This window comes from Culex pipiens, chromosome 3 (genome assembly GCF_016801865.2).
Source record: "Culex pipiens pallens isolate TS chromosome 3, TS_CPP_V2, whole genome shotgun sequence".
Taxonomy (NCBI): Eukaryota; Metazoa; Arthropoda; class Insecta; order Diptera; family Culicidae; genus Culex; species Culex pipiens.
Window position 1 is genome coordinate 163,183,556 of NC_068939.1, and position 19,021 is coordinate 163,202,576.

The following is a 19,021-nucleotide window of genomic DNA, read 5'->3' on the forward strand; positions in this document are numbered from 1 at the left end:
GGTCAGTGCTGATCCCCAAAAATCGTCACAAAAATTCTAACAAGTCACACTTTTATTCCAGACTTTTATCTTTTATCTATCGCTTACCGACGAGTATTCTCTAGTACGGCCTAATAACTGTAAAGAGTCGAAAATTATCAATGTAAGGACGATCGTCAAACCAAAACGTCTTTGAACTCAAATTTAAACATTTGACTAATTCCCCCTAGATTCTGCTACTGCTTACCTTGCTTGCCTTACTGACCTGTGCGGTGCATCAGTTTATCAAGATTCTGTTCAAGATCATCCTGCTGGTGGTCATCCTGGTGTGCTACATCGTGTCGATCGTGGTGCTGGCGCTGATCTTCGATCGGCACTGCGAGCCGTGGTGAGTGACTTATACATTCGTGGTTATCGTAATAGTTATCGTTTTCGTTATTTCGATACTTTTATCGATGATTACTGATTTTTAACGTCTATCTTATAACAACATTGATAACAAAAAAAGTATAGATAAATACTTTTTCTTCAAAAAGTACCCTTAATTTCGAAAATTTTCTAATTTTTAATTTTTGCAATATGCGCAGCGAAATGTTGAATGCATTTTCACTTTACAAGATTTTTTCATAATTCGGGTAATTCTCCACCAACTCACACAGCAGTTGCCCCGACCCCTCTTCGATTTGCGTAAAATTTTGTCCTTAGGGATATCTTTTGCCCCTGATCACGAATCCGAGTTCTATTGTTCGATATCTCGTGACAGAGGTAAGGTATGACCCTTCCCATTTTTAACTATTCGAAAAAAAGAAGTGTTTTTCAATAATGTGCAGCCTAAAATGGTGATTTGTTTACCTTGTTACGAATAACAGCCGGCAGAATTGGTCTGATCTTCTCTTCATCTGTGAGCGTCTCTCCAGCAATTTCCATATTTCGAATTAGGGTCTCATGAGTCGAGAATAATTCGGAGAGCGTGGAAAAAGACTTTGAACCAAGTAGATATAATTTTTTACGCTCGGCAAACAGTACCATCTGTCCTTGCCGATTGTAGACATTGTCTAGCTTGTCCAGAGCTAACTTGACATAAGGTATGTTCAAGATATGATTCATTGCCTTGTTGTCTGTTGTCATCATGACTAGAGACAGGGCAGCATTATCGTCCTTTAGACGTCGCTCGTATTTTTCACGTCGAGCCAGTTCCTCAGTCTTATCTTTTCCTTGTCCATCGGCGTATTCCTCCATCGGAGGAAGTCGAGCTGACTTGGGCTGATGTCGTGCTGACTCGGGCTGATGTTGAGCTGACTCGGGCTGATGTCGGGCTGCAGCGTAGCGGTATATTTTTCTAGTGGAAGAAAGTTTCTTTACCTCACCGGTGTGTATCCACCGGGCATGAATTAATCAGATCTCGGGACGAAAATAATCTCACTTCCGTGATTAAATTCAAGGATCAAATCTGGAGTTTGTTTTTTGAAAAGGTCCAATAAACCAAATTTTCAGTTTTTGCTTTTTGGGTGTTTTTAAAACCGCCTTGAGTCAGGGGTATTAAAAAACACCCAAAAAGCAAAAACTGATAATTTGGTTTATTGGACCTTTTCAAAAAAAAACTCCAGAAATGATCTAAGGTTATTTTTTTTTTTTTTTTTTTTCTCATAAAATTATTTTTATTAGGTCCTTTTCGGTACTGGGACCTGGTTAGGACCGAGTCGGCTTTTGTAATTACATTTGGCTTAATAATTACAGAGGATCTTGTGTGTAAATGTTAGTGGGAGGGGAGCCGATTACCCGCGGCCTACTCGGGGTTAGTAGGGAAGGGATTGATGTTAAAGACAAGGCGTGGGAAGGGAAGGGGGATTGTGTAGGGGTCTTGGTTGGCTCTGCTGGCCTTTGCTTTTGTCCTCAGCCGCAACTCGGTGTCCAGCTGCTGGGGCGTTCTTGCTTTGCTTCCGGTGCAAACCAGAAACGACGGCTTTGTGCGAAGGCGAGTTATACTAACAGAAGGAAAACTAACTGAAGGAAAACTAACTGAAGAAAAACTAAAAGGATATTTTGGAATCTAAGACGAACTGATAGATCGGATAGAGAACATCAAGGTCTAGTTGAGATAACGCGTCTCGCATCGGGATTTCTGGTGGTCTTCCTCGGGCCCTGAGGGTATCTTTCAGCTTAATTCTGTGAACATGGTGATCTGGACACGCCCATACGAGATGGTCGATGTCCTGATAACCCTGCCCACAGTCGCAAAGGTTCGTAACACTCATGTTGATACGGTAAAGATGAGCCTTGGACGAGTAATGGTTCGACATAAGGCGGGACATCGTTCTGATGAATCCACGTGTCAAGTCCATTCCCTTGAACCAGGCTTTTCTTTGCACCTTAGGTCGTATGGAATACATCCAACGTCCCTTGGTGTCGCCGTCCCATTGTGTTTGCCAATCCAGAAGCGCACGCTGCCTCGGAAAACCGTAGCATTCTTGTAGGCTAATTGGCCTTTCAAAAATGTCTCCACTCTCAGCACCCTTCTTGGCGAGCAAGTCCGCTTTCTCATTACCCGGAATCGAGCAATGAGCGCGGACCCACACCACCGTGATGTTGAAGGACTGAGCCGCCAGGTTGTTTAAAGTCTTACGTATTTCCGTGAGGAAAAACGTAGACTCCCTGGTCGGCTTCAGAGACCGGATAGCCTCAACAGAGCTAAAGCTATCGGTGAAGATGAAGTAGTGGTCAGGTGGCATGGTCTCGATGATTCGCAGTGCGCAGTAAACCGCGGCTAACTCTGCGACGTAAACCGAACTCGGGTCCTTCAGCTTAAAGAACAGCTGATAAGATTCATGATAAACACCGAAGCCCGTACAGCCGTCAAGCTTGGAGCCATCGGTGAAGAATCTGTTGTTTGGAGGAACATGGTTGTACTTTGATGCGAAGATCGACGGTACAACTCCCCGCAGAAGATGGTTTGGGATACCGCGAGTATCGGCTTTCATGGACGTGTCGAAGCCAATCAGGGTGCTGTTGGTTAACGGAGGCGTGCGCTGTACCGTTGTGCTCGGGCTCCACTCCCACGATGACATAAAGTCATAATATAGAAGCATGCGCCGAGACTCAACGTGAAGGTTCAGCAACGTTTCAAAGTTGTCAATTACCAGTTTATTCCTGTAATCACACCGGATCAGGAACCGGTAAGACAGTTCGTAGTAACGAGTTCGCAGAGGCAACACTCCCGCCAAGACCTCGAGGGTCATGTTGTGAGTTGAGTGCATGCATCCCAAGACAATGCGAAGACTTCGGTACTGTATCCGCTGGAGAACCAACAAGCGTGATTTCGCAGCTGTTTGGAAGCAGAAACTGCCATATTCCAGCACCGAGAGTATCGTTGTCTTGTACAGTCGAAGCAGGTCAGAAGGATGAGCACCCCACCGGTTGCCAGAGACGCTGCGCAGAAAATTAGTTCTTTGCAGGCACTTTTGCTTCAGGTAGTTAATGTGCTTCCCCCATGTTCCCTTTTGATCAAAGATGGTACCCATGTACATGAAGTGGTCCGACTGCTCGATAGTCTTTCCCGAAAGAGAAAGATTAAGCTGCGGCGGTTCATGCTTCCCCGTAAAAACGACCAGTTCCGTCTTCTCCGGAGAGAATTCAATACCCTTTTCAACTGCCCAATGGGCCAAGTTGTTCAGGGTATCTTGCAAGGGTTCTAGCAGATCGACTTCCTTCTTGGCAGCGATTGAAACCACTGCGTCATCTGCGTACTGTATAAGGGAGCAGTCTCCGGTCAAGCAATCATCGATATCGCTGACGTAGAAGTTATACATGGATGGGCTAAGGCGTGAGCCTTGTGCCAAACCCATGTAACTTATCCGGGTGATTGCCAGATCACCTTGCACAAAGTGCATGTGTTTTTCTGACAACAGGTTGATGAGGAAGTTGCACATCGTCGGATTGAGACCGCTCCGCCGCAGCTTTACTCCCAACACATCGATGGAGACTGAATCGAATGCACCCTTGATGTCTAGGAAGACAGAAGCCATTTGCTGTTTTTTACCACGGGCTATTTCGATTCCTGTGGCCAGCAAGGCTAGACAGTCGCTTGTTCCCTTGCCTCTCCGGAAGCCATACTGCGTGTCTGACAGCAAGTGCTCTCGTTCCATCCATGGTTCGAGGCGGTCGAGGATCATCTTCTCCAGCAACTTGCGTAGACACGACAGCAAGCTGATTGGACGATACGAGTTGTGGTCGGACGCCGGCTTACCGGGCTTTTGAATGGCAACCACCCGGACCTGTCGCCATTCGTGTGGAATTATGTTCTGCTCCACCAACGTGTTGAACAGATTCAACAGACGCTGCTTGGCGACGTCCGGAAGATTCTTCAGCAAGCTGAATTTGATCTTGTCCGGACCAGGAGCAGTGTTGTTGCCCGTCAATAGTGCTATGGAGAGCTCTACCATCGATAAGGGAGGATTAGAATCGCTCCCATCAACAACGTCGAATGATGGTTGTGTCGGCACCGAGTCCGGGCACACCTTCTTGGCGAAATCCAATATCCACTTGTCCGATTTTTCCACACTCTCGTTCGGAACGGGACCTCTACGCATGGCCCTCGCAACGCGCCACAGAGTGCTCATGGACGTATCTGCTGGTAGTCCTTCAACGAACTCCCGCCAGTACATTCGCTTCTTCCGCTTCAGAGTATTACTGTACCTGCGATCAAGAGCTCTGTACTTTTGGAAGTTCGCTCGGATTCCACACTTGCAGAAGTCCACATAAGCTTCTGACCTGGCCGCCGAGAGATCCGTACACTCCTTGTCCCACCAGGGAAGTGGAGGGCGCGTTCGGATGTACGGTCCCGGGACGGGTTTCGTCTGAGCTTGTAACGCACTGTCATAGATCAAATTAGCCAGAAACGCATATTCTTCAAGCGGTACCAACCCTGCTTGCAACTCAACTCCAATGGAGACTGCCTCCGCGTACTGTTTCCAGTCGATATTTCGCGTCAGATCGTAAGGCATCTCCACCGTTGTCGATTGCTGTGGGCCATGGCTAACCAGAATAGCGATCGGCAAATGATCACTGCCACGAGGATCTTGAAGCACGTTCCAGTCACAAAGAACTGCCAGACTGTTGGAACAGAGTGACAAGTCGATGGCACTCGCCTTCGTACCGGACGTGGTTGACGTTGGTGGTGTTGCAATCCGCGTAACTTGCTTGTCCCTGTTTAGGAGGGTCATCTGGAAGTCGTCGCACAGTTCATGAATCAGATATGCTTGAGGGTCTGTCTTGTGACTTCCCCACTCGGTGCTGTGAAGATTAAAGTCACCCAGAACCAGTCGCGGTGCCTGCAACAGCTCAAGCATACCCCACAACTTTTGTCGAGTTAACGACACCTGTGGGGGAACGTAGACGGACACAATGCAAATGTCCAGTCCTCTGATCCTGGCCTGTACTGCGACTGCTTCGATTCCTCCTAGCTTCGGGAGCGTGACCTTTCTAAAAGTGTGGCATTTCCTGACCCCAATCAGTACGCCTCCACCTCTATTTGGCCCTGCCCTGCTCTCTGTGATGATGTTGTACCCCCGGAAAGCTGGCGTCTCATCTCCGATAAGAAACGTTTCGCTCAGCGCAAACACATCACAGTCCCGTTCGAATGCGAATTGTTGAAAATCGTTTAACTTGGGGGTTAAACTTCTACAATTCCATTGTAGAAAGGAGATGCCGTTTTTCGTTTTTGGTGTATTACCCATCAAAGGAAATGAACGACAAGAGGGGCATCGTGCTAGCAAGCTGTTTCCCGATGTGTCTAGCGAGAGGCTCAAACCGCTTTATGATTAAACGCGTCGGTTCACTCACAAAAGAGCACAGCCATTCCACGATTGTGGAAAAAGGAAGGACTCCTTTGAAGGCATCGGTGATCGGATTTGGTTGAGGAACCGGTTTCAGGGGGATCTTTGGCAGCTTGGGAACGGGCTTCAGCGGCTTGGGAACTGGCTTCGGTACCGGCTTCGGAGCGGGCTTACCCGACGGACCGAAAGGAAAATCCTCCTCGAAGTTCAACGAGTCACTTTCCTTACCCTTGCCGCCAGCGGCTTTTTTGGACTTGGAAGCCTTGTTGCGCTTCGGGTTTGGCCCGGAAGAGTCACTTTCCTCGTCTCTCTGGAAGAGAACCTCCACATCGGATTCCTCGTCCTCCGAATCTTCATCCGCCAAAGGAGCGAAGCGATTGGGGTGGGTTACCTGACTAAGGATTTCCGCGAAGGACTTCTTGGAGCGTTCCCTCAAGGATCGCTTCATCTTGTCCTCGCGCTCCTTGTACTTTGGGCACTGCCGAGTTTTGTGCGGTTCCCCGCCACAAAGCAGGCATTTTTCAGCCTGCTTTTGGCAATCCACGTCCTTATGGGGGCCGGCGCACTTTGAGCACTTGCTCTTGTTGCTGCAGTAGGTCTTGGTGTGTCCCAACTGCTGGCAGTTTTCGCAGCTCATCACTCGCGGAACGTACAATCGAACTGGAAGCCGAAGCTTGTACAGCTCAATGTAGTCCGGCAGAGCTGACCCTGCAAAAGTCACCCGGAACGAGGCAGAAGGAATGAACTTCTTCTGGCCACCCTCGGTGGTGACGTTGCCCAGTTGCCGGCACTCGAGTACCTCCACAGCTGGAAGTTTAGGGTTCTTGAAGCGTCCCACCGCCCTTGAGAGGTCGACAAGCGACAGACTGTCATCGGTCACCACGCCATCGATTTCGACTTTGTGGGCCGGAATCCAAACACGGTACTCAATGCTGAACCGCAGATCAGTTACGATCTGATTCGCTTGCACCGCGGAGTTCACGATCACGCGGAGCTTGCTCTTGTTCAGCTTGGTACATTCGACCACCCCAGGATAGTGCTTCTGCAAATCCTTGGTGATCTGTACAAAGTTTAACGGCTTCTGTTTGGGCCGGAAGAAGACCACCCATTCCGTTTGCGATCCCTCTTGATACTGACGAGGACGTGGAATCGGTTTTTGAGAATGAGGATTCAGGGGCGGGGGGGGATTTGGATCCGGATTCGGCACTGGTGTTTTAGGAGGAATTGGATCTGGATTGGGAGGAATTGGATCTGGATTGGGAGGAATCGGGTCTGGAGTCAAGGAAGGAATCGGTGGTTGAGGGGGAACCGGATTCGGATCTGATTTAGAACGCTTTCGCTTCGTCCTCTTAGACCCGTCCGAGGATCCCCCTTTACCGCCAGGATCCTTATCCTTCAGGAAGAGGTCCCTGTTGGTGGTGTTTGAAGGAACTCCCAAAACAGAGTCCTCCATTTCCACGTCCTCGTCACCCTCAAGGGTTGAATCGGAGTCGAATTCCTCATGGTCCGACTCGGTCGGATCCATGTTTGCGAAGAAACGCGATAAACTAAACGAAAATGAAAGTGATGAAACTAATCGCAAAAGTAAAAAAGGAGAAAGAAAAAAAAAAACTAACCGAAAAAAAAACTATGAGAAAAAAAAAAAAAAAAAAAAAAAAAAAAAAAAAAAAAAAAAAAAAAAAAAAAAAAAAAAAAAAAAAAAAACTAAACGCTAACAAAAAACTCGCCTTTCGCACTCACCGCCGAACTGGCCGCACTGGCTGCCGCCCGCAGCGGGATGCGCGGGAAGCTCGTTTTCGCGCGCTTGTTGTTGTTGTTGTTGATGTGCTGCCTGCTGCCAGCCACGTAAACAACGGGGTTGTCTCCGACCTGGCCTGGCCGAAAACTGGTCCGCCGACCGCAGTCGACTCTCCAGGGCCGCCTCCTGCGACCACCGCTCGATTGCGTCTGCCGCCGCCTTCTCCTGCTGCCGCCTCACGGGAGCGGGAACTCGGGAAGCTGCCTTGGGGAACTGCCGCTTCTGCGCCGTCGCCGTGTCCACTTCTTCCGGAACGTGGTCCGCACCACCTGCAACCGCCGGAACGGGAAATCGCCGTCGAAGACGCCGAAAAATCGCACAAAAAACTCGCGTGTAAGAGACTCGCTAAACACGACCGACTCGCACCGAGTTAGACAGGGCAATGGATCTAAGGTTATCCTGGGCCCATAACCTGTTGGTTTTGGGATAGGGGAGCTGGGGGTAAGACGGCCAGGCGGGGTAAGACGGCCACCCCACTGTTTTAATAAGTATACTAATGAATATTACTAAAATGTTCAGCAATACTGTTCCTCATGCTAAATAATGCATATGGAGTCACCTTTGCCAGAAATATTGTTTGAAATAGTATAAAAATAGCTCAAAATAAACAAATAATTTTTGAACTTGAAACTGGATGTAATTTTCATGAATTACAACTTAGGCATTTTTGTTAAATAACAATATGTTTTTCTGTCTTCAAATATTTTTTCATGTTAAATTGAAGTTTTCCCTAGATTATGTCCCTCGAAAAAGTTCAAAAAATGCGATGAACTGTTTACAAAAAATGTTTAAAAAAAATAATTTATTTGGGGGCAAGACGGCCACTTCCTCCGGGGGTAAGACGGCCACCCGTAATTTGTTGATTTTATTTGATATAGGTTATATTTTTGACGGTTTTTGACTATTAGGACATATTGTTAGATAAAGGAAAAGCATTTTCAATAAAACTGTCAATTTTTTATCAAAATGCTGTTAACTACCGTTTTGACAACATTCTTTACTGTGATATAGCAAAACTCATTGAATAGTATGAAATCCTATCAAACTATTCATAAAAATCGCTAATTTAATATTGTTTACATTATTTTGATTTACTTATTCTAATCAAAATACACAAACTATTTTTTTGTATCAAATTGTGTTTGTTTTGTAGTAAAAATTCATAGTTTTTTATAAAATGTGGTCGCAATAATATGAAATTCACTGAGCCAAAATATGAAATTTTTTAAACAGCATTTTTCTTCACATTTGAAACCTGATTTTTTTCAACCAAAATAGTTATGATGTTCAGAGAAGTCTGTTGAACTAACCATGTAGGTGTTTGGGTGGATTTAGCAAAGCTATTAAGTTAATTTATAGCATTGGCCGTCTTACCCCACATGGGTGGCCGTCTTACCCCGCGTATTTCATATATATACGATTTCAATTATTTTTTTAAAATTGTTGAAAAGTATTGAAGATTGGTTTTTAGACCAACTAATTTATGTCATTTCTATAATGGACTATTTTTTTTTTTGTTCATAACTTATTTTTATTAGGTCCTTTTAGGTGCTGTGACCAGGTTAGGACCGAGGATCAAAAGTACAAAAAATAATAAAAGAAAAATAAAAAATAAAAACCGGAACTGATCTAGATTATCATTTTCTCGTGCCATGTGTCAGCAAGTGTGCGATCACATCAATCTGTTCCTCGGGTGTCTTGCACTGCCTCAAGCGACCTCTGTATTCTCTGTAAATGGACCACAGCTCCGACTCGCTGTACAGCTTCGGTTCGCCTTGATCCGCCTTCGGGGTTGCATCGGCGCCGGCGCCAGTATTATCTGGACTTCTTCCTGCGGGACGAGGATGTTTTTCTTCCGTCCCGACGGACGGCACCGCTCCAGGTAGCGGAGGAAAATCCGCCGCGTTGAACGCGGCTACAGCCGGAGTCTGCTTGTCCTTCTTCCATGCTGGCGGCTTCGGCTTGGACGCCTGCTGTCTCGACTGGATGAACTGCGCACGTTTGGGACAGCTGCGGTCCAGACCCTCGTGAGATCCAGAGCAGTTGACACACTTCTTGGCTTCCGTTTCTTCTGCTTTGCACTTTTCCGTGCTGTGGGCACCCCCACAGCTGCTGCACCTGGGCTTGAGATGGCAGTTACTGGTTCCGTGACCGAACTGCAAGCAGTTCTTGCACTGGGTCACGTGCGGTTCTTTGTTCCGGTAGGCCACCCACCGGACGACGACTGGTCCCACTTTCTTTACCTTGCTACTCAACTCCTTCAAACTGGTGTGCCCCTTGGGGAAGAGCACGATGAAAGGCGTCTCATCGATGGCGGGAAGCTGCTGCTTCCGCCTGATGGCGTGTACTGCCAAGACGTCCAGCTGATGTTCCGTCTTGAGCAGCTCCTTGACGTAATCCGGTTCCGCGTTCGGGAGACCTCGCATTACTACCCGGTGCGGTCTCGCACTGCGCTTTCCGTGCGTATAGAACTGCACCTTGTTCTTCTTCAGGTGAGCTTGCACCGTGTCGAAGTCGTCGCTCGAATAGCACGTAATTTTGGTGCCGTACCGCGTCAGTTTGTGTTCCGGCTGGACATCACATGTCGACATCACCTTCGCAAGGCGGGCGAAACTCGTTTCTTTCACCACCAGCGGCGGCTGCTTCTTCTCCCCTGCCGACTTGCCGGGTGCTGGTACCACGGGGGTGGTTTTTTCTGCTGCTGGGTTCGCATTGTTGTTGTTGTTGCTCTTCTCCGCTAGCGGGCTGAACTTGTTGTTGCTGAGCAGTTTCTCCACTTCCTGGCCATTGCCGTCGTTGATCTCCTCCTTAGCCTTCCTGCGCCGAACCTTGATCACGGGACGAAATTCGCCCCCGTCCTCTCCTCCTCCTTCGGAGTCTTCCACTTCCATGCCCGTCGCCGCCTGCGTTTTGGGTTGGAACCCGTCCGGTTTCTCCCACACACTTTTCTTCATGGCCGCGTTCCAGTAGAACGGCCTTCCATCCTCAGCCCTATGCTCCGTCCACTCACTCTCCGCCGTCGCGGCCGCCGCCATGGCCGTCGGCGAAAGTTAAAAAAAAACACCGTCAAAAACGCGCTCAAAGGAAACACGTCTGCTCTGAGCAAGCTGTCAAACTGGAATGCGCTATAATGGACTAGTAGTAGAACAATATGTACGTAATTTGAGATCAAAATAATCTGTTGTGTAAATTTTATTAGACTTCTCCCTTAGGGTGGCCGTCTTACCCCCATCTCCCCTATGGGCCAATTAAAAAGAATACGCATAAATAAGACTCACTCTAGCTTTAGGCATATGTTGCTTGTTAGGCAATGTTTATTAATCTAATTCTAGCTTATAAACAATGTATTACATGTTACATTAGTAGTTGTCACGGTAAACAGTTTTTGTTAAAGTTATAGTTGTCTTATGACGCCTTCTCCATGGTGAATCCGTCATCGTTTCGTTGAACAGTTGTACACTCTCTCAGAGAGGATTGTGGCGTAGAAGAGAATCTCTCTCACTCATTGCTCCGGCAGAAGTCTCAGCGGTTAGTCGTGTTTTTTCGCGGTGTGTTTGGCGCGTTTTTCACGGCGATTCCGAGGCGTGTGCGAGCGGACAAGCCCGTTCCGGTGGTCAGAGAGGCCACAATCTGGTCGTCGTGGACACGGCGGCGGTGCAGCAGCGGAAGAGGAACGAGTTCCTGCATCCGAGCAGCAGCAGCAGGTGGAGTGAGCAGCAGCGGCCGCGGAGGCAGCTGAGGCGAGAGACGGTCGTTGGTCGGTGGAATCGGCCCCGGAGAGTCGACTGCGGTCGGCGGACCAGTTTTCGGCCAGGCCAGGTCGGAGACAACCCCGTTTTTTTTTTTTTCTTCACAACTTATTTTTATTAGGTCCTTTTAGGTGCTACGACCAGGTTAGGACCGAGGATCAAAAATACAACAAATAATAAATAATAATAAAAAAAACGTAACTGAACCAGATGATCATTTTCTCGTGCCATGTGTCAGCAAGTGTGCGATCACGTCAATCTGTTCCTCGGGTGTCTTGCACTGCCTCAAGCGAACTCTGTACTCTCGGTAAATGGCCCACAGCTCCGACTCGCTGTACAGCATCCGTTCACCTTGTTGCTCCTTCGGGGTTGCACCGGCGTCGGCGCCAGTATTTCCTTGACTTCTTCCTGCGGGACGAGGATGTTTATCTTCCGGTACCGCTCCAGGTAGCGGAGGAAAATCCGCCGCGGTAAACACGGCTCCTGCAGGAGTCTGTTTGTCCTTCTTCCATGCTGGCGGCTTCGGCTTGGACGCCTGCTGCCTCGACTGGATGAACTGCGCACGTTTGGGACAGCTGCGGTCCAGACCCTCGTGAGATCCAGAGCAGTTGACACACTTCTTGGCTTCCGTTTCTTCAGCTTTGCACTTTTCTGTGCTGTGGGCACCCCCACAGCTGCTGCACCTGGGCTTCAGATGGCAGTTACTGGTTCCGTGACCGAACTGCAAGCAGTTCTTGCACTGGGTCACGTGAGGTTCTTTGTTCCGGTAGGCCACCCACCGGACGACGACTGGTCCCACTTTCTTTACCTTGCTACTCAACTCCTTCAGACTGGTGTGACCCTTGGGGAAGAGCACGATGAAAGGCGTCTCATCGATGGCGGGAAGCTGCTGCTTCCGCCTGATGGCGTGTACTGCCAAGACGTCCAGCTGATGTTCCGTCTTGAGCAGCTCCTTGACGTAATCCGGTTCCGCGTTCGGGAGACCTCGCATTACTACCCGGTGCGGTCTCGCACTGCGCTTTCCGTGCGTGTAGAACTGCACCTTGTTCTTTTTCAGGTGGGCTTGCACCGTGTCGAAGTCGTCGCTCGAGAAGCACGTAATTTTTGTGCCGTACCGCGTCAGTTTGTGTTCCGGCTGGACATCACACGACGACATCACCTTCGCAAGGCGGGCGAAGCTCATTTCTTTCACCACCAGCGGCGGCTGCTTCTTCTCCCCGGCCGACTTGCCGGTTGCTGGTACCACGGGGATGGTTTTTTCTGCTGCTGGGTTCGCATTGTTGTTGTTGTTGCTCTCCTCCGCTAGCGGGCTGAACTTGTTGTTGCTGAGCAGTTTCTCCACATCGCCGTCGTTGCCGCCATCGCCGACGTTGATCTCCTCCTTAGCCTTCCTGCGGCGAACCTTGACCACGGGACGAAATTCGCCCCCGTCCTCTCCTCCTCCTTCGGAGTCTTCCACCTCCATGCCCGTCGCCGCCTGCGTCTTGGGTTGAAACCCGTCCGGTTTCTCCCACACACTTTTCCTCAAGGCCGCGTTCCAGTAGAACGTCCTTCCATTCTCAGCCCTGTGCTCCGTCCACTCACTCTCCACCGTCGCGGCCGCCGCCATGGCCGTCGGCGAAAGTTAACAAAACACCGTCAAAAGGAGACAACCCCGTTGTTTACGTGGCTCCGTTGTTTACGTGGCTGGCAGCAGGCAGCACAACAACAACAAGCGCGCGCAAACGAGCTTCCCGCGCATCCCGCTGCGGGCGGCAGCCAGTGCGGCCAGTTCGGCGGTGAGTGCGAAAGGCGAGTTTTTTGTTTGCTGTTAGTTTTTTTTTTTTTTTTTTTTTCTCATAGTTTTTTTTTTCCTGTTAGATTTTTTTTTCTCATTTCTTCTGCGTTATTTTAGTCTTATTTTGGTTTGATTAGTTTTCTTCCGTTTTTCCTCAATCATGGATCCGACCGAGTCGGAACACGAGGAATCTGATTTCGATTCATCCATTGATGGTGACGAGGACGTGGAAATGAAGGACTCTGTCTCGGGAGTTCCTTCAAACACCACCAACAGGGACCACTTCCTGAAGGATAAGGATGCTGACGGTAAAGGGGGATCCACGGACGGGTCTAAGAGGAAGAAGCGAAAGCGTCCTAAATCAGATCCGAATCCGGTTCCCCCTCAACCACCGATTCCTCCCTTGACTCCAGACCCGATTCCCCCCTTGACTCCAAACCCAATTCCTTCTCCCAATCCAGATCCAATTCCTCCTAAAACACCGGTGCCGAATCCGGATCCAAATCCCCCACCGCTCCTGAATCCTCATTCCCAAAAACCGATTCCTCGTCCTCGTCAGTATCAAGAGGGATCGCAAACGGAATGGGTGGTCTTCTTCCGGCCCAAACAGAAGCCGTTAAACTTTGTACAGATCACCAAGGATTTGCAGAAGCACTATCCTGGGGTGGTCGAATGTACCAAGCTGAACAAGAGCAAGCTCCGCGTGATCGTGAACTCCGCGGTGCAAGCTAATCAGATCGTAACTGATCTGCGGTTCAGCATTGAGTACCGTGTTTGGATTCCGGCCCACAAAGTCGAGATCGACGGCGTGGTGACCGATGACAGTCTGTCGCTTGTCGACCTCTCAAGGGCGGTGGGACGCTTCAAGAACCCTAAACTTCCAGCTGTGGAGGTACTCGAGTGCCGGCAACTGGGCAACGTCACCACCGAGGGTGGCCAGAAGAAGTTCATTCCTTCTGCCTCGTTCCGGGTGACTTTTGCAGGGTCAGCTCTGCCGGACTACATTGAGCTGTACAAGCTTCGGCTTCCAGTTCGATTGTACGTTCCGCGAGTGATGAGCTGCGAAAACTGCCAGCAGTTGGGACACACCAAGACCTACTGCAGCAACAAGAGCAAGTGCTCAAAGTGCGCCGGCCCCCACAAGGACGTGGATTGCCAAAAGCAGGCTGAAAAATGCCTGCTTTGTGGCGGGGAACCGCACAAAACTCGACAGTGCCCAAAGTACAAGGAGCGCGAGGACAAGATGAAGCGATCCTTGAGGGAACGCTCCAAGAAGTCCTTCGCGGAAATCCTTAGTCAGGTGACCCACCCCAATCGCTTCGCTCCTTTGGCGGACGAAGATTCGGGGGACGAAGATTCCGATGTGGAGGTCCTCTTCCAGAGAGACGAGGAAAGTGACTCTTCCGGACCAAACCCGAAGCGCAACAAGGCTTCCAAGTCCAGGAAAGCCGCTGGCGGCAAGGGTAAGGAAAGTGACTCGTTGAACTTCGAGGAGGATTTTCCTTTCGGTCCGTCGGGTAAGCCCGCTCCGAAGCCGGCACCGAAGCCGACACCGAAGCCGGCACCGATTCCTCTCAAGCCGCTGAAGCCCGTTCCCAAGCTGCCAAAGATCCCCCTAAAAACGGTTCCTCAACCGAATCCGATCACCGATGCCTTCAAAGGAGTCCTTCCTTTTTCCACAATCGTGGAATGGCTGTGCTCTTTTGTGAGTGAACCGACGCGTTTAATCATAAAGCGGTTTGAGCCTCTCGCTAGACACATCGGGAAACAGCTTGCTAGCACGACGCCCCTCTTGTCGTTCATTTCCTTTGATGGGTAATACACCAAAAACGAAAAACGGCATCTCCTTTCTACAATGGAATTGCAGAAGTTTAACCCCCAAGTTAAACGATTTTCAACAATTCGCATTCGAACGAGACTGTGATGTGTTTGCGCTGAGCGAAACGTTTCTTATAGGAGATGAGACGCCAGCTTTCCGGGGGTACAACATCATCACAGAGAGCAGGGCAGGGCCAAATAGAGGTGGAGGCGTACTGATTGGGGTCAGGAAATGCCACACTTTTAGAAAGGTCACGCTCCCGAATCTAGGAGGAATCGAAGCAGTCGCAGTACAGGCCAGGATCAGAGGACTGGACATTTGCATTGTGTCCGTCTATGTTCCCCCACAGGTGTCGTTAACTCGACAAAAGTTGTGGGGTATGCTTGAGCTGTTGCAGGCACCGCGACTGGTTCTGGGTGACTTTAATCTTCACAGCACCGAGTGGGGAAGTCACAAGACAGACCCTCAAGCATATCTGATTCACGAACTGTGCGACGACTTCCAGATGACCCTCCTAAACAGGGACAAGCAAGTTACGCGGATTGCAACACCACCAACGCCAACTACGTCCGGTACGAAGGCGAGTGCCATCGACTTGTCGCTCTGTTCCAACAGTCTGGCAGTTCTCTGTGACTGGAACGTGCTTCAAGATCCTCGTGGCAGTGATCATTTGCCGATCGCTATTCTGGTTAGCCATGGCCCACAGCAATCGACAACGGTGGAGATGCCTTACGATCTGACGCGAAATATCGACTGGAAACAGTACGCGGAGGCAGTCTCCATTGGAGTTGAGTTGCGAGCAGGGTTGGCACCGCTTGAAGAATATGCGTTTCTGGCTAATTTGATCTATGACAGTGCTATACAAGCTCAGACGAAACCCGTCCCGGGACCGTACATCCGAACGCGCCCTCCACTTCCCTGGTGGGACAAGGAGTGTACGGATCTCTCGGCGGCCAGGTCTGAAGCTTATGTGGACTTCTGCAAGTGTGGAATCCGAGCGAACTTCCAAAAGTACAGAGCTCTTGATCGCAGGTACAGTAATACTCTGAAGCGGAAGAAGCGAATGTACTGGCGGGAGTTCGTTGAAGGATTACCAGCAGATACGTCCATGAGCACTCTGTGGCGCGTTGCGAGGGCCATGCGTAGAGGTTCCGTTCCGAACGAGAGTGTGGAAAAATCGGACAAGTGGATATTGGATTTCGCCAAGAAGGTGTGCCCGGACTCGGTGCCGACACAACCATCATTCGACGTTGTTGATGGGAGCGATTCTAATCCTCCCTTCTCGATGGTAGAGCTCTCCATAGCACTATTGACGGGCAACAACACTGCTCCTGGTCCGGACAAGATCAAGTTCAGCTTGCTGAAAAATCTTCCGGACGTCGCCAAGCAGCGTCTGTTGAATCTGTTCAACAAGTTCGTGGAGCAGAACATAATTCCACACGAATGGCGACAGGTCCGGGTGGTTGCCATTCAAAAGCCCGGTAAGCCGGCATCCGACCACAACTCGTATCGTCCAATCAGCTTGCTGTCGTGTCTACGCAAGTTGCTGGAGAAGATGATCCTCGACCGCCTCGAACCATGGATGGAACGAGAGCACTTGCTGTCTGACACGCAGTATGGCTTCCGGAGAGGCAAGGGAACAAGCGACTGTCTAGCCTTGCTGGCCACAGGGATCGACATAGCCCGTGGTAAAAAACAGCAAATGGCTTCTGTCTTCCTAGACATCAAGGGTGCATTCGATTCAGTCTCCATCGATGTGTTGGGAGTAAAGCTGCGGCGGAGCGGTCTCAATCCGACGATGTGCAACTTCCTCATCAACCTGTTGTCAGAAAAACACATGCACTTTGTGCAAGGTGATCTGGCAATCACCCGGATAAGTTACATGGGTTTGGCACAAGGCTCACGCCTTAGCCCATCCATGTATAACTTCTACGTCAGCGACATCGATGATTGCTTGACCGGAGACTGCACCCTTATACAGTACGCAGATGACGCAGTGGTTTCAATCGCTGCCAAGAAGGAAGTCGATCTGCTAGAACCCTTGCAAGATACCCTGAACAACTTGGCCCATTGGGCAGTTGGAAAGGGTATTGAATTCTCTCCGGAGAAGACGGAACTGGTCGTTTTTACGGGGAAGCATGAACCGCCGCAGCTCAATCTTTCTCTCTCGGGAAAGACTATCGAGCAGTCGGACCACTTCATGTACATGGGTACCATCTTCGATCAAAAGGGAACATGGGGGAAGCACATTAACTACCTGAAGCAAAAGTGCCTGCAAAGGACTAATTTTCTGCGCAGCGTCTCTGGCAACCGGTGGGGTGCTCATCCTTCTGACCTGCTTCGACTGTACAAGACAACGATACTCTCGGTGCTGGAATATGGCAGTTTCTGCTTCCAGTCAGCTGCGAAATCACGCTTGTTGGTTCTCCAGCGGATACAGTACCGAAGTCTTCGCATTGTCTTGGGATGCATGCACTCAACTCACAACATGACCCTCGAGGTCTTGGCGGGAGTGTTGCCTCTGCGAACTCGTTACTACGAACTGTCTTACCGGTTCCTGATCCGGTGTGATTACAGGAATAAACTGGTAATTGACAACTTTGAAACGTTGCTGAACCTTCACGTTGAGTCTCGGCGCATGCTTCTATATTATGACTTTATGTCATCGTGGGAGTGGAGCCCGAGCACAACGGTACAGCGCACGCCTCCGTTAACCAGCAGCACCCTGATTGGCTTCGACACGTCCATGAAAGCCGATACTCGCGGTATCCCAAACCATCTTCTGCGGGGAGTTGTACCGTCGATCTTCGCATCAAAGTACAACCATGTTCCTCCAAACAACAGATTCTTCACCGATGGCTCCAAGCTCGACGGCTGTACGGGCTTCGGTGTTTATCATGAATCTTATCAGCTGTTCTTTAAGCTGAAGGACCCGAGTTCGGTTTACGTCGCAGAGTTAGCCGCGGTTTACTGCGCACTGCGAATCATCGAGACCATGCCACCTGACCACTACTTCATCTTCACCGATAGCTTTAGCTCTGTTGAGGCTATCCGGACTCTGAAGCCGACCAGGGAGTCTACGTTTTTCCTCACGGAAATACGCAAGACTTTAAACAACCTGGCGGCTCAGTCCTTCAGCATCACGGTGGTATGGGTCCGCGCTCATTGCTCGATTCCGGGTAATGAGAAAGCGGACTTGCTCGCCAAGAAGGGTGCTGAGAGTGGAGACATTTTTGAAAGGCCAATTAGCCTACAAGAATGCTACGGTTTGCCGAGGCAGCGTGCGCTCCTGGATTGGCAAAATCAATGGGACGACGACACCAAAGGACGTTGGATGTATTCCATACGACCTAAGGTGCAAAGAAAAGCCTGGTTCAAGGGAATGGACTTGACACGTGGATTCATCAGAACGATGTCCCGCCTTATGTCGAACCATTACTCGTCCAAGGCTCATCTTTACCGTATCAACATGAGTGTTACGAACCTTTGCGACTGTGGGCAGGGTTATCAGGACATCGACCATCTCGTATGGGCGTGTCCAGATCACCATGTTCACAGAATTAAGCTGAAAGATACCCTCAGGGCCCGAGGAAGACCACCAGAAATCCCGATGCGAGACGCGCTATCTCAGCTAGACCTTGATGTTCTCTATCCTATCTATCAGTTCCTCTCAGATTCCAAAATATCTATTTAGTTTTCTTCCAGTTAGTTTCTCTTCAGTTAGTTTTCCTCTATTTAGTATAACTCGCCTTCACACAAAGCCGTCGTTTCTGGTTTGCACCGGAAGCAAAGCAAGATCGCCCCAGCAGCTGGACACCGAGTTGCGGCTGAGGACAAAACGCAAAGGCCAGAAGAGCCAACCAAGACCCCTACACAATCCCCCTTCCCTTCCCACGCCTTGTCTTTAACATCAATCCCTTCCCTACTAACCCCGAGTAGGCCGCGGGTAATCGGCTCCCCTCCCACTAACATTTACACACAAGATCCTCTGTAATTATTAAGTTTTTTGTAATTACAAAAGCCGACTCGGTCCTAACCAGGTCCCAGTACCGAAAAGGACCTAATAAA

At 49.6% G+C, this 19,021-nt stretch overlaps 1 protein-coding gene across 2 annotated transcripts in view; it reads left to right on the top strand.

Moving 5' to 3' along the window:
• The window catches only part of LOC120425210 (adenylate cyclase type 6), a 283,171-nt gene that overhangs the window by 250,615 nt on the left and 13,535 nt on the right, over positions 1–19,021 (top strand). For both annotated transcript variants that reach the window (XM_052711139.1, XM_052711138.1), the window contains 2 exons: positions 62–142; positions 210–367. In XM_052711139.1, the coding sequence (XP_052567099.1) occupies positions 62–142; positions 210–367 (239 nt within the window). The remainder of the gene's footprint in view (positions 1–61; positions 143–209; positions 368–19,021) is intronic.